The sequence below is a fragment of the Balaenoptera acutorostrata genome, chromosome 11 (genome assembly GCF_949987535.1).
Source record: "Balaenoptera acutorostrata chromosome 11, mBalAcu1.1, whole genome shotgun sequence".
Taxonomy (NCBI): Eukaryota; Metazoa; Chordata; class Mammalia; order Artiodactyla; family Balaenopteridae; genus Balaenoptera; species Balaenoptera acutorostrata.
Genome location: NC_080074.1, coordinates 945757 through 968712, shown reverse-complemented (window position 1 = coordinate 968712; position 22956 = coordinate 945757). Strand labels below are relative to the sequence as shown.

At 61.4% G+C, this 22956-nt stretch overlaps 1 protein-coding gene across 1 annotated transcript in view; it reads right to left on the bottom strand.

The window, feature by feature from the left end:
* Positions 1–3338: 3338 nt before the first annotated feature.
* The window catches only part of BRD1 (bromodomain containing 1), a 34666-nt gene continuing 15048 nt past the window's right edge, over positions 3339–22956 (bottom strand). The window contains exons 4-14 of the mRNA XM_057556402.1: positions 22318–22352; positions 20675–20806; positions 20205–20333; positions 19565–19877; positions 17877–18137; positions 12633–12737; positions 6791–6932; positions 6272–6399; positions 5842–5951; positions 5470–5624; positions 3339–4779 (exon numbers count right to left, since the gene is read on the bottom strand). Of these exons, the coding sequence (XP_057412385.1) occupies positions 4596–4779; positions 5470–5624; positions 5842–5951; positions 6272–6399; positions 6791–6932; positions 12633–12737; positions 17877–18137; positions 19565–19877; positions 20205–20333; positions 20675–20806; positions 22318–22352 (1694 nt within the window). The 3' untranslated portion in view covers positions 3339–4595. The remainder of the gene's footprint in view (positions 4780–5469; positions 5625–5841; positions 5952–6271; positions 6400–6790; positions 6933–12632; positions 12738–17876; positions 18138–19564; positions 19878–20204; positions 20334–20674; positions 20807–22317; positions 22353–22956) is intronic.

Here is a 22956-nt window from a genome sequence, read left to right as displayed (position 1 = left end):
GTGAGAATATATCTGAAGGATAAATGCTCAGAGGTAGAACCACTGGGTCAAAGGGCGTTAGTCTGATGACCGGTGTGGATTCCTCCCCAGGGGGACCAGCTCAACCACTCACCCACCAGCAGCGTCTGAAAAGGCTCATCCCCCTCCCTTGGACATTTCCTGTGGTTTTGTTTCTTTGCCAACCTGACAATTTAAAAATGGCCTCTACGGTGCAGTTTTAATTTGCATTTCTATTACTATGAGTGAAATGAAGCATTTTTTAATATGTTTAGAACCATTTGTATTCACGTTTCTGTGAAATGAGTCCATTGTTTGCCCGTTTTTTTCTATCCTATTGGTGGTCTTTTTAAAACTGATTTGTAGAGCTTTTATTTCTTAAGGAAATGAGCCCTTTTTCTGTGGTTTGAGTTGCAAATATTCTTCCAAAGTGGTCTTTTGACCTTGTGAATGATGGAATTTTTTTGACCATGCCCGCACAAATTTTTTGATTTTACATTGTTAAATATGTTGATACTTTCTTTTATGGTTTCTGGAGGTTGTGTCATATTTTAAAAGATCATCTTCACTCCATGGTAATAAATAATCACGCCACGATTTTTTCTGGAATTTTAATGATTTCATTTTGACCCATTTGATATTTACCTGCTCTAAAGAAAACAACTGTGGCTTTAAAAGGTAATGTTTCTATCACTTAAAAAAATCTGCAGGCCTGGTAGTGTCAACAAAAAAATTAATCAGTCGAGGGCTTCCCTGGTGGCGCAGTGGATAAGAATCCGCCTGCCAGTGCAGGGGATGCAGGTTCGATCCCTGGTCGGGGAACTAAGATCCCACATGCTGCGGGGCAACTGAGCCCGCACGCCACAACTACTGAGCTCGCACGCCACAACAAGAGAGCCCGCGTGCCGCAACTGCAGAGCCCACGCAACCTGGAGCCCACGCGCTGCAACTAGAGAGAGAAAACCCGCACGCCACAACTAGAGAGAAGCCCGCGCATCACAGCAAAGAGCCCCGCGCGCCGCAATGAAAAGATCCCGCCTGCCCCAATGAAGATCCTGTGCGCCGCAACTAAGACACAATGCAGCCAAAATAAAATTGAATTAAAAGAAAATAAATAAAAGAAAAATTAATCAGTCGATCTACGAAAGAAATGCAACATTTTATTTAAGCCAAATTTGAGGATTATAACCTGAGGAAGAGCATCTCAGAAAGCTCTGAGAACTGTTCCGCCCACTAGAAGTCAAGGCACAGTTATATAAGGTTTTTGAGACAGAGGGCTGTACATCAAATGACGTATTATTGACAATTTACACAATCCAGATCTAAGCGTTGTCGTGGGCCCTTAGGAGATCAAGAAGGAAATTTATCTTTAAGGAGTTGTCTTGTTGATGCCGGGAGAATATTGTTCTTTATGGTTGAGCAGGCATTTCTGCCAGTGGGGAAGGTGTGGTCGATGCATCATGCAGATACACAATGCGCAGTAAGGGGGAGAGAGGGGGCCAAAGGGCAAAAAAATATTTTGTTTAAATATTTTTTGTCTTGCCATAAAATATGAATTGTATTTCACAACAGGAAAGCTCTGTGCTTATATCAAAGGCCCAAGCTCCATCAAGCTTGTGACTCTGCCACTTTCCACATGGTCCAAAATGGCTGCTCCAGTTCCAGCCACCACATGGACATTCCAGCCAGCAGGAGGAAACTCCTCCCACATGGAGGACATTTCCTGGAAGTGATGCTCCCAGTTACTTCCCATTGATCTTGTCTCCTGGCCTCACCTCACTGCAAGGGAGCTCCCCTGGGGGTCCCAAGAGGGGCCGGGGTCCGAGCAAGTGTGGCAAGACCTGACCCCACAAGTCTGTGGGGTGCGGGGGTGTGTGGACAGTCTCTCCCCAGCCTGGGGTCAGCCCCTGGTTTGGGGGGAAGGGTTTGGGGGAGACCTCTGCCCCCCATCCCCCAAGAAGCCAGACGCACCTGGTCCAGGAGTGGGGAGTCTGTCCTACCCGCAGAGCACACCTGGAAGGGGGACACCGAGAGGACACGTCTGGGGTGGGGGACCCCAGAGAGGGCTTGTTGGGGGGATGCGAGAATCCCTGTCTGCTTCGGGGAAACCCTGAGTGCCGCCCACAGAACTGGGGAGGGGGCCACGCCGAGTGGTTGGACCCTGCCTGGGGGGACAGGGCCGGGAGCCCCAGTCACATGACGAGCACTGTCTACACCGCCTTGGACACGAAACGCCCCAGCGCCGGGCTGTAGTTCTGCCCCTGCGCTGGGAGCTGGACGCCGGGGCCACGCAGGCCTGCCACGTGGGGACTCCGGAGGCTCAGGCCCCACCGCCCAGACCACAAGACCCCAGTGTCCCCCAGAGTCCCCAGCCCTGCGGCCTCAAGTCTGCAGGGCCAGGGCCCCAGGCAGCGGGTCACACGGGATTAACTGCAGGTCTCGAGGAGAGACCGCCAGCCTCCCACGGGCTGGGCGCCGGCCTGAGGCGCCCCAGCGCCCCTGCTGGGTCCTCGCCCCCAGCTGCCCTTACAGACACCCCTGCGCTCTGAAGCTGCCCTTTCTGCCCACCCGCCCAGAGGCCCTCTAAGAAAGAAGCCACAGCCAGGAGCGCCAGGGCCCCCGGGGCTGGATCCAAGAGGGCAGTGGGGCCCAGGAGGTCCCGCTAAGGACACGGGACGCCCTCAGCCCTGCCCGCCAGGCCCCTGCTCAGAGTTGGGGCCACGGCACAGCCACGCCCTGGGTGGGGTTGGGCGGCCAGTGCTGGGCCGAGTGAGCTTCCGAGACGGGCGTCTCCTTGGGGCTGCCCCGGCCCGGCAGGGGCCCCAGGTACGGGTGAAGAGCTCCCGGGACGCTGACTTCGGTGCTGACACCACAAAGCCCCGGGCAAACGGGGACAGGCTGGACACCCGCCCAGTGGGCCCAAGCAGCGGCAAGAGCCAGCTCCAGCGGGGCGGGCAGAGCTGAGCGCGCAGGAGGCCCCACCGCGAGCCCGGACACGTCCTGGCGGCCAGGGTGGCGGGGCTCCGTGGAAACCACAGCAGCAGGACTCGGCGCCAGCGGACGCCGCCAGCAGAGCTCAGGCCGCAGCAGCCCCTCGCGACCTTCGGCGTGACCGTGACCGTGGGGCAGTGGGGGCAGAGGAGGCCCCGGGTGCAGCTGCAGGCTCTGGGGCAGGAGCTCCGGCGTGAAGACCCCGTCCCTCCGTCCCTCCCGTCCCTCCCGTCCCTTCTCCGACCACAGCCGGAGGCCTCGCCTGCGGCGACATGGCCCCAACAGGCCTTCCTCGAGGACCCCAGAACCACAGCAGAGAGAAAGCGTCCGTCAGACACGGGACAAAACTATCAAAGGAAGATGTTTTATTTTCAGGTTTCTATGGAGATGTTACAAACGATGCAGACTGAAAAGAAAAAAACATTAAAAAATTTTAAACTACCATTTTAAAATAAAAATATGATCAGGTAAAATAATAAATAATGACATCCCGTGACACTTTTTGAGATGAAGGTGTGTCGCGTGCCTCGGCTGCAGGGACCCCCGCCCCGCCCCCGCCCGGCCGCCAGGCCGCACGCCCACCGGCGCTCTGATGATGCAGGAATGAAAGGGACACACCATCCACATCTTGACTTTATTTTTTAATATAAAAAATGCAACTTTGGAAACCCACCCTACCTTTTCCCCTAACATAATGCTTTACCTCTTAAAAATAAAAATAAAGTACTAATTCTATATACATCACGTGTACCATACAAAAATGTATCCAAAGTTTCTATTGCTACCAAAGTGTTCTAAATTAAACAAGTTACAGAAAGCCCCTCATTGTAAACAAAAGATTACAAGTTACAAAATCAAAGAACACACAGCCAGAGTCATTTATACAACCAACACATCCTGCTCCCAAAGCAAGTTGAATTTTTATGTGCCTGTATAAAAATGCATATCAATATACTTCTGCAAATTTATCTTTCATTATAAAGCAAATGAATACACTTTCTACAATAAATAATCCGCTGGGAGGCACACCCGTGGGAGGCTGGAGCGGACAGGCGGAGGCTGGCGAGTGGTCGAGGCTGGCGAGGCCCAGGGGAGGCGCCTGCCCCAGCCCTCACGGGGGCGGCGGAGTGTTTTTGGTGATTTGCAAGTGATGCACGCGGCATAAATTTATTCTCCACCTCTTTCCACAAAGTACCATTCAAAATAATGTCATTTTCTTAAAATACACATTTGTCATTGTAAATTTACATCCCATCTATTAAATAAGTGGTACTCTGTGTAAAGAGTATGATTTACAAAATTATTAAACATTCAAAAGTCTTTAAAAATAAAAAAACAAGAAAAAAACCAGCTACAGATCAAAGAAAGTGACGCCGGCAGCGCCCTCTGGAGTGACCTGTGAGGGGCACAGAGCTGCACTCCGGGGACGCGCCCACGCCATTCACAGAGCGCCCAGACGGGGATGATTTCATAGAAAACTGGGAAATAAAACCTCCCCCTCCCTGGGAGAAAGAATTAAACTACACCTAAAAATCAGAATAAATTAAGTGGTGAACAATATACAGTATGTACAGCGTATCGACACTATGGACAAGGCCACGGCCGCGTCAGTCTATGTCGCTGAGGTCGCTGGCCGGCTCCCCGTGCACGCGGCTCAGGTGGTTCATGGCGCGGTCGAAGGCGATCCTCACCGCCTTCCGGATGCTGGAGTTCCTCCCCTCCATCATCTTCAACTTGTCTATCGTCTCGTCAATGCCGAGGGGAACCATCTTGGACTTCGGGAGCCACTGCCTTTGAAGGAAGCGAATGGACCGTGAGGCCGCGCAAGTGTCAACCTGCCCCTCGGCCACCGCGCACACACCCAGCCCCCACGCCGTCGGGCACTTCAGGCCACGCGGCATCTCGGAAAGCGCCCCTGAGCACGGAATCGGTGGTCACCTCCTCTCCTCGGCGTCACTTCCCGGGGGACCGCTGCAGCCCTCCACCGTCCATGCCACGCCTGGGTGGCCACCAAGGGGCACACACACGCGACAACGGGCGCGCACACACACACACACACACACAGACATACGCTCGACACATGCACTCACACGGCAAGGGCTGGAGAGCAGGGCCACGGGTCCGGAAGACCCACTGCGCCACAGGGAACCCAGCAGGGGGGCGGCCCGGGTCAGCAGGAGGGAGAGAAAGCTGGGGGCAGGGGTCAGCAAGACACACAAGCCCACTGCAGCCGCACGGGACACTGCGGCCGGCTGCCCACCGAGCAGCCCCGGGCCCAGAAGGGGCCACAGTGCAGAGGGCAGAGGAGCCTGGCGCCAGAAGGGCGGGGGGGGCGGCTCCCGCGTGCACTCAGGTCAGGGCCTGGACCGCGGCACGTCGAGGGCCGAGGCAGGGCATCCCCTGGCAGAGCGCAGGGGTCTGGAGCCCGTGTGAGGCCCATCGGGACCACACGGACCCACACAGGACCCGGCGGGCACTCACCAGCTTCTCTTGTTGTCGAAGAACAGGACAAGGAAGAGCTTTTCGTCCGCCTTGGTCTGCATGTGCTCACCGATCTTCAGCACGTCCAGCGGCGGGGCCGGGATGGTGACCCCGTTGTGGTGGCCAGGCACACGCGGCATCTTGGGGTCGATGATCTGCCGAGGGAGGACACGGGGTCACGGCGGAGCCCTCGCACCCCGTGCCCTGGAGCAGGCCAGGGCCTGGCGAGAGGGGGGTCTGAAGGAACTCCGCCCACACCCCGACACCCCCCGTGTGTGTCTCTCGGCAGGTGGTCACAGGACGCCTGTCCCAAGGGCCCGGGGACATGGCCACGCGGCTCGGCGCCCCCGCCCCACCGGCTCCGCGGCTCACCAGGGCCGGGTACGAGGGGTAGCCGCTGCACTTGGCCCACACGACCTTCAGGGGCTCAAGGACGGAGGCCGCAGCGTCAGTTGAAATCCACATGCTGTTCTGACCAACTTCTGAGGAGAAGAGGGAGGGAGAGAAGGGAGTCAGAAGGGCAGGGCCCCCGGGACCCAACACGCTGCACAGCTGAGGCCGCCCCAGGGCGGCAAGACGGCGCCTGGGGGTGCGCCCGGCCCGGCCTGAGGGCGCGAGAGCCCGGGGAAGGCAGAGGGCCGGCCCAGCGCCCACCGTGGTGCTGAGGGCCTCCGCACCCGCCCTCAAGCCGCGACACCGCGTCGCCCTGCACCCCACCCCTCCCCCAGCTCCAAGGCCTCCGGCCCCCGGGTCCCCAGCATCTCCCGCTCCGTGCACGAGGCGGCGGCGGGCGTGGACGCACCGGCCGCGATCCGGGCTGCCTTGGCGTAGTTCCCGTTCTCGATGCAGGAGATCAGCGCGCTGCGGTCCTCCAGCGTGTGCCTGCGGACCAGGGCGGGCTTGCCCCGGCCGCACGGGGGCGCGCTAAAGCTTCAGGAGGGAAAGAGGGGCCCGTCAGAGCCCGGCCGCGGGCCCTGCACGAGGGGAGGCGGAGAGGGGTCAGGAGGGAAGGGAGACGGCAGGGCCGTGCTGGCCACCTTGTCTTTTGGGGCCACACTGCGTGGGATCTTAGTTCCCTGAGCAGGGATCAATCCCGGGCCGGCAGTGAGAGTCCTAACCACTGGACCACCGGGGAATTCCCAGCCACCATCTTGGTAAAGGCAAGACTCAGCAGGAAAAACCAAGTGTAGACGTGACTCGTGCATTCGCCACTCGAGTTAGACTTGTCTGGGGTTTGCCTTCCCACTTCCGGGGAAGTTCTACAAAGCAGGTGACTGCGGAGCCCCCCGCGGGCGGGCGGGTGGCTCGGGGCGGGGCCCACCTGGCGTCGCAGAGCGGGCTGCTGCTGGAGGAGGCGCTGGACTCGGAGGCGCAGCGGCGGCGGGGCGCGGCCGTCCTCCCCGGGGCGCCGCCCGGCCGCTCCTCCTGCTCGCTGCGCGCGGCCCCGAAGCCGTTGGCGAGACCTGCAACACAGGCGCGCACGCGGCCCTGAGCTCGGCTAGCGGGGCCGGCGCCCGCGCCACCGCCCTCTAGCCCGGGGACGCCGCCAGACAAACGCGCCCTGCCCGCCCCGGCACCCAGCACGCTCAGAACACAGGACGGGGCACGGGGGGTGCCGGACGGAGATGACAAGCCACGGCCAAGTCAGCGCACACTGGTCTCCAGAAGGCGCTCTTAAAAAACAGGCCCCCCAAAGGCAAGGAGGGCCTCCCGCGACTCCTTCCTGGACGGTCCACGCCCGCCGACAGAGGCCCCAAGTCTGGGCGGGGCCCGCGGGGCTGGGGGGAGGGAGGGAAGCCACGGGCTTCTGGGGGATCAGCACGTCCACGTCCAAGGAAAACCTTCTTTCAAAACAAAGCACTAGCAGGAACCCCAAAAAACGCTCGCGACGCCCTGAAACCCAAGACGAGCGTCTCGTTCACGTGGCCGCCCTGTGTCCAGAAGCCACGGAGACCCTCAGCACCACGGCACACGGGTGAGGACGCGCCACCAGGGGCCACAACTCGCGGGGTCCGAACACCCAAGCAGCCCAACAAACCGACGGCTCCTCCTTAGCAGCTGAGAAGCGTTTTAACCGAGGCAAATCTCAAAAGCCAGACCACACGTCCCGCCCCCGAAAAGCCTGGCGCCAGCAGGAAGCAGGACGGACACCCCAGGTCAGAAGGTGCCGCGAGCCGCAGCCTGTGCCCGGCCCGGCCCCTCGGGGTGCGACAGCCGCAGGGGAAGGCGTGTTTTTTCCCCAGAAAAGAATCCCATTCCTCGTGCTTCAAAATTTTTTAAATCCATTTCTTCAAAACATTTTTTTTTGAAGTAGTTAGCCAGATTACAGGGCTTTCTCTTCTGCTTCACGTTACTTTCCTGTAAACAAAGGGAGGCGAGTACACCTAGACAGACGGCCGCTGCTGAGCACAAATGCAGAACAGAGCACGCTCTGCTGCTCCTGAAGAGAACGAGGCCCCCAGCTCCCCTGACGTGAGCCACTCAGACGTCCTGCTCCGGCTCCGCCAGACTCGACGCCACCGGCTACCGGAAAAGCTTAGCGTTTTCCGTTTCAGACCTAATTCGTATTTATAAGTAGTACCTGCAGACAGTGGCGGGTGCTGCACTCATTTTCGGAACTTGGACCAAACCACCTCAGGAAGGCAGGCCCGTGAAACGGAGCGGCTGGGCCAAGGCTGTGGGGCAGAACCACGGCCGCTTCTCGTGGTCCCAGCCCGTGGGGCCCAGGTCCGCCGGGAGGGGCCGCGCTCACGCAGGCGCACGCCCAGCCCCAGCGGGGCTACAAGACCCCACCTGTACCCCCCGGGGAGGCCCCAGGACAGCATCCGACACTGGGCCAGGTCCAGAGGCACCGTGCGGCGGCAGCCCAGGGGTCAAGGACACGCAGCCACCAAGCTGCTCCAAGCACAGCCAGCGGGGACGGCCTCCCCCTGCGCCCAACCTCCCGCCGGCAAAGCGGGCTGCCCGTCCACCTCTCCTGGCAGAGCAGGAAGAGGGGCCCTAGAAGGTGACGGGGAGCCTCACTGCGTGTGCCAGGTGCCCGGCGCCTGGCAAGAGCTGGGGCGAGCAGTGCACGGGGCCTGCCATCCGCGACCCCCCATCCCAAGGCAGGAGGCGGCACCCAGGAAGGGCAGGGCGCCCGTCACAGGACGCGCGTGGTGAAGGTCAGACGAAGGACGGGCCTCCTGACTGCGGAGAAAGGAGAGGGGAGACCAGCCCCAGCTCCAGGGCACCGAGCAAGGCTGCACTCATGTCGTCCCCAGGGAGACGGCACAGACATCACCCACGTGGCATGCATGGTGACAAGTGACACCAGGGGGAGAAGATCCAGAAGTGAGGAGTCCTCAACTGGGAAACAAGAGGACATGCACGTCTCCCTAAGGACTCAGAGGACACACGCCCCCAGGGTGACCAGCTAGTCACATATGGTTTTCCCCATGTCACCCACTGAGCAGCAAACAAGCCCAAGGGCATGAGACCGCGTGGCCAGAGCAAGGCCAGGCTCCGCAAGCCACCCCACGCCATCCAGAGACCTGCAGGGACCTGAAATGACACTCAGTAGGGCAGGGTCACAGGCCTGCATAGAGGCGGGCCCAGAGCCACAGGCAGACACAGGTGCCCCCGCAGTGCCTCCAAGAGCCAGTTTAGTGCCTTCAGGGACAGGCCAATGCCCCCCAGACATGAGCTGCACCCCCAGAGCCCCTGGGAATCAGGGCTGACGCCTCGGGCGATAGAGGAGGCACCCCGGAGTCTAAACTCCCTTCTCTGCCCCAAAGGAGGACACGCCGAGCGGGGAGTCCCGGCCCAGCCGCAGCTCAAGGCCGTCCAGGCGCCCCGGGCCTTCCAAAACGCGGGTCGGCGTGGCTGCGGCGACCTACATCCTGAACGCCTCGCACCCGCCGGGTGGCAAGAAGCCTCCAGGTGCTCCCACAGGGGTGCCGGGCACCCGAGGTCCACCCCGCCACGCCCTCGCCGGGCCGTGACGACCTCCTGGACGGCAGCCCAGCCAGAGGCACAGCGACAGGAGCGGCTGCGCTCCCCGCCAGCCACACGGTGTGGACGCAAGGGCTCCCCTCACACGACCCAGGGCCAGGGCCAGCGGGCACAGGGGCTGCAGCCGGCCTCTCGGAGCAGGGGGCACGCCTGTTACTCTGGTTACAAGTTTTTATTTTTACTGTTGGCAACAGAATTGCATTTTTTATGCGTTTTTCCACCTTTCAATAAAAACACAGAAGCACATCAAGTAAGATCCCAACACCCTGCTTCTGCCCAGACCCGCTCCAAGAAGACGCAGAAGCGTGGAAGGCTCGCCAGGACACCCAGCACGGGATGCCCCCAGGCCCGCAGCCAAGACGTCCGCTCGTGGCGACCAGAGACAGAACTGTGCCCCCCCGAGGGCCCCGGGGACGAGCGGGAGGAGGAGCCAGAGGAGAGACAAGCGAAGGGAGGGCGGGCCCGGCGGGAGCCAGGAGGCACTAGCGGCAGGCAGCGAGGGGAGACGGGACTGACGCCACGTGGTCCGGCACCGTGTACGGCCTGCACAGTCCTTCCCGAGCCCAGCGCCCAACCCAGAACCCCTGGTCATCTCAGACTGGTCCTGTGCTGGCCGAGGGGGGCTCAGAAGCTCTGTCCACGTGAGCCACCTGCGGACGCAGCAGCCTCTCCGGGCACCTCGGCCCGAGGCTTCCTTCCGCATCGCCACCCTACCCACAGGGAGGCCGAGCGACGTCCCAGCCAGCTGGGGCACCTGTGGGCGTCTGGCTGACTGACAGAGGGGCGGGAAGGGCGGGGCACGGCTCCTCCGAGGGCCGGTGTTTCTGTTTGGAGGGCGGCTGAACGGACACGTCCAACGTCATCCGCAAGAACTGGGTGAGATGCAAGGGTGCAGGGATCCTGCCGCGTTCCAAAACGACCGCGGAGCAGAACTCCAGCCCAAGGTGAGTGAAAGAGGATAATTAGGATCCAAAGAGTGAACTACCCAGCGCGTTAGTAGTTAAAATGAGAACCTGGAACACAGCGAAAATTCAGTCGGACTGCAGGCCCCGCAGAGCAGCCTCCTGCCCGAGCAGCCTGCAGACTCGGCGAGAGGCGCAAGCGCACACGGCCCGCCACGCGCACGACCGGAGCCACGCGCAGGCATCCCAAGCGAGGAGACGGGCAACGCGGTGCCCTGGCCTGGGGCCCACGAGCCAGCGGCCACAGAAGGAAGCCCGGAGACACGCAGGCCCTGGCGGCCCGGGTCCAGGAGGAGCAGCCAGCGTGCCGCCGCCGCCCGCGGGTGCTTCCAGGGAGAGGCCTGAGTGCCCGCAAGGAACAAGGCGGGGCTCACCCTAACCTGGAGGCCTTGCAGCACACCGCGGACACCCGCGGGCTCCCTGCGAGGCAGAGCACGCAGACGGACCCTTGGAAAACAGAAGGTTCGGAATACCCCAAGTCCCGAGACTGCAAAGACTGCCGCTCGGGGCAAGAGACCTGGCCGCGGAGCCCACCAGACGCCCGGGCGACGGGCCAGCCGAGGGCCGAGCAGACCCTGCGGACTCACCGCACACCACTGAAGGCACCGCCACCCTGGAATGGGAAGCAAAGGGCTCCGCCTGAACCAGGCCATAGGGGCCGACACCTCGGACGCGTCCCGGGCCTCATACAAGGCCTGCGGGAAACTCCTCCCGACCTCGACCATCACCACTGAGTACCTGCAAAATCCTCGGCTCAGACGCGGAAACCGGAAGGAGGGGACGTGATTTTCTAGAAGGGACCTTCGGTGAGGGAGTCCAAGAGGCCCCCGAAAGCCCGACGGTTGAAGGCCCACGGCGGGGCAACGGTTCCAGAAGAAGAGCCGGGCGGCAAGGGCCACGTCGGGGCCTGGCAGCCTGCCCCCCGGACACCAGCTTCGCCGGGGGCCCTTGACCGCAGTGCCCTGCGCAAGCTGCACCAGAACACGACGCCCTGACTCGCCTCCCGGTGCAGATGCCGGGACCCTCCAGTGTGCTTGAAAACCAAGCCCAGAGTCTTGCGCTAACTCAGCCGAGAAAGGCCCCAGGGTAGTTAAGGAGCCCCGAGCACTGGCACAGGCTCCGTCTGTACCTGAATCCTGGACACACTCGAGCAGCTAGCAGTGCTCAGAAATGAAGTTTTAACAAATTATCAAAAAACACCAACTTGATATTGATCCATCAAACTAAAAGCACAAAAGTGTAACGTTTCAATAAAACTAACTGTATGTGCAAAAGTGTACTGTGGAAGAACAGTCTGTCTGTCGAGGTGCAGGCGACACACCTCCCCGTAAGCCGGGCTGGAGCCGTCCCCTCCAGGGTGGACGCCCGGGACCGAGCCACCCCAGCCGGCCCCACGAACCCGTGGCTCAAACTCAGTCAAGCACCGAAGGAGGAGACGCACTTCTCTGTCTGGATGTGGCAGACGGACCAGCAGCAGACACAAGCCGGCTCTGGTCCACGTCCAGGAATAAAGGAAGCTCAGACCGCCCCCAGGAGACAGCCCCGCGGGCCCGCCGCCGTGGAGGGGCGCGGACGACAAACGGCTAGGTTACCAGCACAGAAACCCCTTGCCTCCCGGCGGGAAGGCTGGAAACAGGCTTTGAAGGAGCAGGAAGGTGCCTCCTGCAAACACAGCCAGAGGGAAATTCCTGACTCTAACGTGGACGTAGCACGTGGACGTCTGGGTGAGTTAATTAGACAAACTTAAGCCATAAAAGCTTAGTAGTAAATGAGAAACACTTTCAAGTGTTATCTCAGCAGGAGATAGCCCATCGTGCGTGTACCAACCAAGCCACACAGGACGGCGAGAAGATGTCAAAGTACGTACGCTTTAAGCAAGTGGGGGACGCGCCGCGTTTAGCCCAGACCCTGTGGGCCTCAGAAGGGAGGCCCGCAGGACGCCCGCCGTCACCCGCAGCACCTGGACCCGCCCACCCGCACAGCACGGCGGGGCACCAGCCACGCCCGGAGGCCCGCCTGGGTCCAGACTCTCCAAGGGCAGCGACGAGCAGGGCCCCCGCCCCCCCCAAGGTGGCCTATGATTCAGGGCTTTTCAAGGAAAAACACCATCTGTCTTCTTCCGCGGACAACAAAGTGCAAAACCCCGAAGCTGCTGGCACCCCCCCGCCCCGCCCCGAGACAGAACGCGGCGGCCGGCGCGGCATTTACCTGTGTCCAGGCGCTTTCCCGGGGACCCCTCCTCCACCTCGGAGTCGCCGCAGGTGCTTCGCGACCTTTTTCTTGGCTGCAGAAGAGTCTCCAACCTCGGAAGGACTACAGACAAAAAGGTTTTGGTCCCTAGCTGAGGAGAAGTTGGCTGGGTTTCAGTGTTCTTGGCAGACTTTGGGGGGCTTACACTTTTCGATTTGCAGAAGAGAACAGAAGTGCGTCTGTTTACATCGCTTGATGGCTCCGCCACCGCGGAGGCCGCCGCCGGCGCATCGCCACTACTGGCGAGGGTGGGCTCTGGAGGGTGTCCGATTACCAGTGCGCTCTGAGTGCAAGTGCTATGTGATTCATTACCAAATGTGACTCTTTTGAATAGTTTACTCTGCTCTGGGTTGAGTTCTACTGGTTTGAGGGTTGGTGGTTCTGAATTAGTCTCCGAGTTTGAAGGAAGAGGTAATGCATCTGATGGTTCAAGTTTAGGGGGAGATTTATCTCCTGAAAAAATTATAAATAAAGTGATTTTTGAAAACTGATAATTATAAAATCTATTATAAAACTTACTATAAATGTGAAGTCCACCAAAATACTAATTCAATTAAGGAAACACAGCATCACACATAACTGTCTGCAAGCAGCCGCGGGTTACCCTGTGTGCGCTTCCCTAACACCGAGGCCGTGGCGCCTGGCGCCCAGGTGTCCAGAGTTACCCTCTGAAGACAACCGTGAGGACCACCGCACATGCGCCAGCATCAAGACATCATTCGAGTTCATGACAGCTTCTGCAATCAACATTCACTTACCTTGAGGAAGAAAAATATTTCACGTAACTAAGGGGTTCTAAGCGGGCATTCCCACAGTCCTGACCTGGTCCACAAGGTTAGCAGACAGAAGGAAACAGCACGTAAATCTGATTTCTGACCAGGGCATTCTAAGTCGATGTCAAAAACAGGGAGTGGTGAGTGGCTGAGAACGATCCAGGAGAGCAGGAAAACCTCCCACTCGGTCCTCAGATACGCTAACCTCTGTGCCACCTCCAGAAACGTTACAACCTAAGTTCTTGCTTCTAAGTCTGACTTTAAATACCAAAACACAGTCTTCGGACAAAGACTATGTTAACCTCCTAAGAAAGGCTTTTAAAAATTACTACGGTAGAAACAAGAAGCCTGAGAGCCAGCGTGTTAGCCCCGGGCCCCGGGAGGCTGGAGAAGCCTCTCCAGGGAGGACGGGGCTGGCCGGGCGGGCACACGCTCTGGGATAAGCCACCAAGGTCTCGCTCTAGGCACGGCTGATACTGGCTTCAGGATGTATGACATAAAACAAGAAAGACACTAAGTAGTACATATCATCACCAAGTACAGTTTCTATTTTATGAAACCTGCAAATCTCCCCAAAACCGTCTGGAATACATAAGGTTAATATTTTAAATCCGAAGTCATTTTGACATTGAAAAGCTACACAACTTCTAAGGTTCGTTTATGTCTCCGAGCAAATGTTTCGAGAATTCTGCCAACTTATGGTGAGGAGAGCCAGCCAGGCTCGGAGCCCAGGAGGGTGGCACCGAACTGCAGGAGCACTCTGCCCAGGCAGCTGTGGTCAGGCTCTGCCCCAGAGGGACCTTCGCTTTCAAACGCCACTCAAAGCCTGTTAAGGCATGTGACAGCGACTCAGAAAATGAGCGGAGAGCCTCTCCTGAACCAAAAGCTGTTAGAAAGGTCAGTTTCAGAAGGAGACACTGACTCATCTCGTGCGTGTGCGCAAACACCAGGGTGCGAGTCCCACTGACGGCGCTCGGCTGGTGAGGCAGCTCCCCCGCCCGCCGTTCGTCACCACGTGGGAACACTGACCAGGCGGGAACTCGGGACGTGCAGAGTGACCACCGGGAGGCTTCCTGTCCCTCACTAGGAACGCCAAGGGCATCTTCCCAGGGGTGGGGCCCTCCTCCCTCCCTTCCCGGCAGGGGCCTCCTCTTCCCCCACCCCCCCCCAGACCCACAGGGGCTCTCGTGCTGACCTGACACCAAGGTGTCAGCATCCGCCGCAGCCTCGGCAGGCGGGGGACGCGGAGATGGCAGCGCTGCCCCCTGCCAGGCCCCCCCACTCAGCACGCAGGCTAGGCGACCTCAGGCCCCACCCCCAGGCTTGGCCGCTCCCGCTGCGGCAGCCGCCGCCCCGCCCCCCCCAGGCGCCTACAGCCCTGGCCGCGCCCACGAGGCCCCGGACCACGTGGTCCACTGCGGACCGCGCCCACACCCAGCCCGTGCCAGCCGCGGGGGAGGGGGGGCTCATCAGAGGGGCCACCCGACCTCCTCCACGAAGGCTACGCTGTGGCACAGGGTCCTGCCATCTGCCGGGGCGGCTCACAGAGGCATGTCCCCAGCCTCTGGGGGCCGCGCAGTTGCAAAGTGGGTGTCAAGGACAGAAGCTGCTCAGGTGACCTGGTGCAAACCACCCCCACCACCAGCTACGGGCCCCTCGCAGGCCACCGGCCCCAAGCCTCAGTGTCCTCGTCCGTCAGATTAGAACACACAGCACGGCAACCACTGACCCCGCCGCACTCGCCGCGCACAGAGCAGGTGCCAAGCGGGGCCCTGGGGGGGGGGGCAGGGGGGGAGGTGCACACGGAGCCGACACGAGACCCCAAGTCCCTGTACAGTCACTGGCTGCGAACAATCACACGCCACTGAAATGCTCGTGAAAACCGCTCGATTAACTTCTAGAACAAACGCTCTTCGTCCGTGGCATAAACGCATGCAGAGCACCTGAAATAATCCTGTTCACAGGAGCTCACCACGCACAGAACCGCCCGGCGGCTCCGCTCGGGGCGCCCCACCTGCCCCACTGCTCCGGGGAGTCTGCGGGGCAGCTTCTCCGCCGTCCACACCCCTGGCGCCAACCCGCCCAAGAGACGCTTCCAAACCGAAGCCACAAACGGCCTGCGACCCAGCGAGGCACCTGTCTGGACACCATGCCACCAACCCTCCCGAATCAGGGGCCCCTGTCCTCACTCGAGCGTGACCGCGCCATCCAGCCTCAGCTGCACTGACCCTGGCAGCCCCTCTGGAGCCTCCAGGGAAGGAGACGGGCGCAGTCTTGAAACAGCGGAGACAGGGCTCGAACCCGAGCCTGGACCAAAACCCCGACAGCTAGAGGCAGAGGCCCCTCGGCGACTCAGGCCCACGGCCTCGGCCACGCCGTCCTCACTGTCCTGCCCCCCGCTGCTCGACGGAAACCTCGCCGTGTGTGAAACTGACGACCCAGGCACGAGGCTCCCCCGCTGAAGGCCCCAGACCAGCACCGCACAGACTGCGGGCAGAGTCCGCGGGCGCCCGCCCCAAGCTGCGCGGAGCCCCACGCCCGCCGCCCCTGGCGCCTGACGCCGGCGTCTCCTCCCTGCTCGAGTTTCCAACGGAAACCCCGTGAACATCAAATCACAACTAAGACCGCGTTTGATGTTGAGAAATCACTACTCTTTCAAGCGTGATGGATTGATATTGTGGTCGTGAGTCTTTCAGAAGGTTCTTGAGTTTTGCCCCAGGACCGTGATCCCAAGTACGCGTTTCTACACTCGTTCACAAATGGCTGCTTCCGCCGCCTCCACCAACCTCTGTGTCATCCACACGACCCCAGCCCCACTGTCTGCAGGCCACGCCGCCGCTTCACGGGGGGCGCCCCCCACCTTCCCTGACAAGCCCGGCTGTTTCTCCTCTCCATCCACACCTCTCCTTCCACGTGTCACTCTTAACCAGCACGGCTCCAGGCCTCCCTGCTCACGTCTGCCGCGCCTGCACCTGCTTCCTCCAATGTGGGCCAGCCCCACAGAACAGCGAGAGGGCCTGCCGGGGACGCCCGCCCAGTGGGAGAGCTCAGAAGCTGATGGCGGACAGACCCGTCGACACGTTCTCCCCCCAACCCACTCTTTTGCACAAGAAGAGAAACACATGCCCTCAGCCGGAGGGGCAGCTCGGGCAGCAGGAAGGAGCCGGCTGGGAGGCAAGCAGGCGCCCACGCCAGAACCCACGCTCCAAGCCCACCCTGCACCCCGAGGAACCCTGAAGGCAGAGAAGGGGGCACAGCCTGGGAACCCAGGTAGGCCCGGCTGTCGAAGGTCCCCTTGAGCAAGAGCTCCTCAGAACCAGACCCCCAACAGGCAGGGCTGGCGCAGGTGGCAGCAGGGAGGCTCCCCCAGACTCTACGGACCGAACGTAACTCCCGTCGCCCAGGAGCAGCCGCAGAGGCTGCAGCTGACAGCGCAGCCGCGCACACAGAGCGACCAGCGCAAGGAAAAGGCTGCAGAGCGACTCAGGGTCGCTCCCTGAGGGAGGAGAAAGCTCAGGGCTCCAGGTCCTTCCTGCCCCACCGCTGCCTCAGGCAACTGGATAAGAAAGGAGGGGGACACGCAGGACTCTGCTCGGCCAGAGGGACGCCCAGCGCCAGCCCACCGCCCACTCACGGGCGCCCATGCAGAAGCACACGCGGTCACCGCCAGGACGTGGCAGATCCGCAAGGCTGGCACCCGTCCACGGCACGCCACAGTTCTTCTAAAAAGATAAGCTGTAAAACAACTTGGCGTATGGTTTTATTAACGTTTTTGTTATTCTTATCTGGACGCGGTGGGGAAAAAAATCAGAAAGACCGTAAAACAGCTGCCAACTGCTGTGTTGGCAGGGAGTCTGACTCCACGGCCTGTGTCGCCGCCTGAAACGTGCTGACCCTCAGCTGAGGCAAGGAGGGCAGGAGGGGAGGGCCCTCGGCCCGCCCTAGAGCTCCAGCCCCTGGAGGGCACCTCCCAGAGCCAGGGCTGAACTGGCGTCCACGGCCCGTCCTGCCGGGGAGGGGCTCCTCTGGGCCCGCGTCCGGCCCAGGCCTGTGCCCCACACGCTTGGCCCACGACGGAGCACGGGAGGGACCTTCGCACCCCCCAGGCCCTCCGCCCTCCCAGGAGCGTGTCGGTGAGAGGGCTGAGCGCAGCCGCACGGGTCACCAGCCACCCGGTGAAACGACTCTGCTCCACTTTCCTGACCCGACACACAGTCGTGCCCCCGTCACTCTCCAACCACCCTGGCAAGGCTGTGGACGACCTAAACGGTGCTCTTGAAATAGTTTTCCAGAACCAAGTTGAGAAAAAAATCTCATTCCACGCCCTAGACTTTGTTAGTGCCCAAATGCGGCGCGGACGGCACGGACGGCCTGGCGTTTGCCCGGAGGTTTCCGAGCGCTCCTGGCCCGCGCCCCCGAGCGTGCTTACCTTCCTCCCCGGTCTCCTGCCCCAGCTGAGCACCGTCCTCTTCAAAGCCTGCAGTACCTGACTCGGCGGCCGGGGGCTGGCTGTGCTGCTGGCTCAGCTTGTTGCGAAGGACGGCGATCTCCTTCTTCAGCAGCTTGGCTCGCTTGCTCCGCGACCCGCTGGACTTCATGGCGCACGTGAGGTCCAGCATGTCCAGCAGCTCCCTCAGCTGCTCCTCCAGGACCAGGTGGGCCCTGTTGGCCGGGTTCAGCAACCTGTCCACTGGAAGCAGAGGCACGGCCATCAGAAGCCTCAGACCACCCTGCCAGCCCCCACCTGCGCGCGGCGCCCACGAGGGCAGGGGCGGCGCCCAGGGACACCGAGCCCTCCTGCTGAGACCAGCCGCCCACGCCGAGCGAGGACTCCACCAAAGGGCCCGAGGGGGGGTGTGGACTCCCCTCGGACGCCAGCGTGGGGCGGCTGCGCATGGCGCCTGGTGTCTGAGCTCAAGTCTCGGGCCCAGGCTGTTGTGTGGCTTTTTTAAAACTGGGCTCCAAGATTCACAGATAATTTGAAGTTTGGGGCCTATTTACTACAAAAATCGCTAGCAATTTCCATTTCAACCAAACACCAAAATTCATAAAGCACAGATTATCTTAAATCAGTGAGAAGCGGCTAAGAAACATAACGAGTCTACAGAAGCCCCTGCAGATGAAACTGGGACAAAAACGGCAGCACGGCCGTCCAAAGGAACACACCTCCCTCCACAGGCAAACCTTTTACTAAAGCACCGCCTCGCCCACGAGAGGAACGAGACGACGCTACAGGCAAACAAAGCAGAAAGCATCCCGACAAAACCGCGCAGGTAAGAAGGTTCGCGGAAGCAGAAGGCACGTCACTTGCGGAGCCTCACCACAGCGTCGGGTCCGCCCTCGTGCCACCCCAGTGCTGAGGGAGGAGTGAATTAGACTCCGCATCCCTCATTCTATCCTCAGTGAGACCTGGGCGCCGAGGCACACGCAAGCACTCGTGGCGGCCCGCCCGGCCGTTTCCTGCAAGGCCCGACCTCCGTGGCCCCGCGCCCCTGCCCGCCCGGGGCTCCTGTGGGGGCAGAGCCGTGCAGCGAGGCAGCAGCTTCCAATGGTCGCACGAGTCAGCGGACGGCAGGCCCTCCCAGGGCCATGGCGCAAGGAGTGCACCGCCGGGGAGAGGGCTCCGTGCCTGCGCCCCGCTCGCTTCCAAGCACAGCGACAGACTTGCTCTGGCCACAGACGCCCTCCCAAGTCCGTCAGGGCCCATGTGGGCCCAAGGCCCCGGCTACACTGCTTCCTGGTCTGTATCAGGCCGACCTAGGCCGTCCTGCTCGGGGCCACGGGCCACGCGCCTCTCTCAAGTGGGCCTCTGAAACGTGGCTGCCCTGAACAGAGATGCGCTGAGTGTAAAATACACACTACACGGCAGAGAGAAAACGAGAAGCCAGTGAAGGCAATCCTCTGTCATTTTCATGTCGTTTACATGTTAAAATCACCATACCGAGACACAGTGCGTTAAAAATACGTTACTAAAATAAGTTTCGCCTGTTTTCCGCTTTTTCACGAGGCCACTTAGAAACCTCAAACCTGCGTGGGGCTCCCATCCCCTCTCTCCTGGGCCCACCCGCGCGGCGTCCGCGGGGGGAGCACCGCCGGTCCCCGGACAGCCACGCTTACCGTCGTCCCAGGAGAAAGGCCGCCGGGGGGCCGCGGGGGGCCGCTCGGGCAGGTGCATGCCTGAGGCCTGCTCGAAGCCGACGCCGTCTGCCTGGCGCCTGGCCTGCCGGAGCACCACGCCGCCCTGGTCGCGCAGCCGCACGGCCGCCCGGTAGAACACCGTGTCCTTGGCGTTGTACTTCATGCAGTTGTCCACGATGAGGTCAAAGTCCTCCTCCAGCTCCCCGAGGGTCCGGTACCCTTGCGCTTCTAACCGCTTCCGCATCGTGGCAAAGTCCATAGGGTGTTTAATGTGATCCAGATAATCCGGAACCTGAATCCAGGCAAGAAAACAGGATTCATTCACGTTACACAACCAGCACACCTGCCACGTAAGGCAGCCACACGTGCACATACACACGTGAACACACCCCCACACACGCACAATGCTCACACAGTACCAAGTGGCAGCAGTGAGACACACCCAACTGACGCCTGGGTCCTTCCAAGAACCCTCCCAGCCAAGGCCCCTGAAGTACAAACGCAGGAACCCGGCCCCGGGCCGGGCAGACACGCACTGGGAAGGGCTCTTTCTCCGTCCCTTTGGTCACGGCAGACGTGAGGAAGGACGGGGAGCACGCACGAGGGCAAGGACACCCACCTCCTTCAGGCTCACTGGCTGGGCAAATATCCGGGCCGGGTCCTTCTCCTGCAGCTGGTCCAGCACGGAGCGCAGCAGCACGGTGAGCGGGGTCAGCCGCAGCTCCAGGGCCATCTGCTCCACCTTCACCTGGGGGCCAGCGCACGCGGTCTCAGGGCCCGAGGGGACCCTCCCGCCGAGAAGCCGCTTCCTGCCTCAAGGGCTCACCACCGCCCCCTGGCCGACGGCGCCCCTTCCTGCCCGTGCTTCCTGGGACCGCACTGAACACCAACCGCCCTACGCCAGCCAGCCTCTTTTCAGACAGAGGTCAGTGCCACCCCCCAAAGCCACCCGCACCCAGGGTGACGGTCACCCGGCCTGCACCCCTCACCAGGGAGGACGGCTTGGAGGAAGCAAGGGGCAAGGATTGCGGGCCCAGGGGACCGGGGGTTGCAGCCCCGCCCCCGGACGCCCCGCCCCCGCAGCCTCACCTGCTCCCGCTTGAGCTTCTCGCGCTTGCGCAGGAGCTCAATGAGCAGGCGCGCGCGCTCCAGGTCGTGCCGCAGCCGCTGCCAGTACTTCAGCTTCTCTTTAGCAGCTTGAATCTCCTCGTCGTTTTCTCTCTGAGGAGAGGAATGGAGTTGGCCTCGTCCCCCGCACAGACCCGCCGAGGAAGGGCTCCACGGCCCAGGAGAAAGCAGAGCACAGCACGCCCGGCCCAGGCGCCACCTCCCCAGCGTCTCAGCCCCGCGCAACGTCCTTCCTGGGGACACGCGTGCGCACCCTGCCAGCCCACCTCCAGGCCAGCGCCCCCCTTCCCCCCCCCCCCCCCCCCCCCCCCCCCCCACCCCCCCCCCCTTTGTGTGTGTGGCGTGCCAGTGGAGAGACCTGGCCGCCCGGGCAGCGCGCCCCCCCCCGGCGGCCTCGGCTAGGGCGCTCCCAAAACCCTCGCCCAGCCAGGCAGCCCGGCCCCCCACGCGCACATCCTCACTTCCTTCCCGCCCCAGGCGCCTTCTGCGCAGGCGCTGAGGCCCTCAGCACGCCCCTCCCGGAGGGTCCGGGCTGCTGCCCGTCCCCAGCCCCAGGCGGCCACCCTCTACCGCCTGCGCCTGACACTACCAGGAAGCGCACGTGCCCAGGCTCAGCCCACCCTGTGCCGAGTCCACAGCTCCAGGAGGAAGGGGCAGTCGGGCGCCCCACCTCCTTCCCACGCCAGCCCCGCTAAGGCTCCCAGCGGGTGTCTGGGGCCCTCCCGATGACAGCAGCCCCGAAGCCGAGTCCGACTTTATGCACGGGGCGCCCCTTCCCTGCTGCCGTCGTGGACACACGCGCTTCCAGCCTCAGCTGAGGTAGCGCCCGGCGCTGTTGCCGGAACATACGGCACAACTCTCAGGCCCTCTTCTCTCCCCGGCCCCTTCTGCCCCTCGAGTTTCCACCCACATCCAGACAGAGCGGACACAGCACAGCCAGCAGGCGGGGTCCCGCCCCCAACGCTTCATCCGTAGCCCAGTCCGAACCCTGAACCCTGCGGCCGGAGCACTCCTGCCCTGAGGCGAACGTGAGGACCAACCCTGAGGCCGCACACACGGGCGGACCACTCCCTGAGCCCTCTCGGACACTATCCCGTCAGACTTGACTGCTAGGACCGAGCTGCAAGGTATCTACTCCCTCTACGACTGGCAAACGCAGCAGAGCGAGGCCCAGGAGGCCGGGTGCGGGGACGCGGGCTGGGCCTGAGCCTCCCCTCCGCCAGGCGTCCTCCAGGCTCCAACAGATTCCAACCCCTGGGCTTGTTTTTACGTTACCTGAAATTCTCAGGCATCAACCAGGAGTTAACAGTAACATCAGCTGTATAAACAAAGCCAGTAACTACGCTGAAAGGTGGGTTAGAAATAGAAAACCAGATTCCCCAAGAGCATCTGAAAATCATCTCCTCCATTAGTTGAAATAGACACTCTGAAAATATCAGCTAAAAGGATGTTTAGCTGATTTGAGGGAGAGGAAGGCAAGTAAGTCCCAACAAGCCCCTGGTGCCCATCTGCTGTGCTCACTGCCCGCTCACCGCCCGGCTGCAGGACTCAAGGGCCGCCAAGGGCCGCTCTCCCCGCACACGACGGCCCCACCACGCAGGAACCTGCTGGAAGGACCTGACTGAGGCCCACGCCTCTTCTGCACAAAAGGGCTTGAGTCTCTGACTCTGCTCAAGTGGTCTTACTTCACCTAAAACCAACCCTGGGAAGTTCCACAAACTGGGGCGGTAATGAAGCCTTTTCTGGTGCCAAAAAACTCTCAGCAAAGAGGATCTTAGAGGACGGCTTGCAATCGAGCCGAGGTCCACCCAACAAAGGAGGGGAGGACACCCACTGCCTGGAAGGGAGACGGCCAGGACCCCCCCCCAGGGTCAGGACCACCTAGGTCAGATCAAAACCCTGTGCTGGAGGGACAGGGCAGGCCAGCTCTGCAGGGTGAGGCCCTGGCACACCCACCCGACTCCCCGGACGTGACCAAGGGCGTAAGACCCTGAGGGACAGCCACCTCGGCCCCTGAAGCTGACGCCAGCAGCAGCAAGGCGTACAGCGAGTGGCCCTGCCCCAGCAGAGCAGGACAACCGTGTTGTCCTAAAGCCACCAGAGAGCGGACAGGGGACGCTCTCCCGCCAGAGGGTGCATCGGGGTGAGCGCGTGGGCGTGCTCGCTCAGCGGCAGGACAGGAGAGACAGGAGCCGCACCCACCCCAGCACACGCCGCAGGCCCTCACGCCCAGCAGGCTCTGC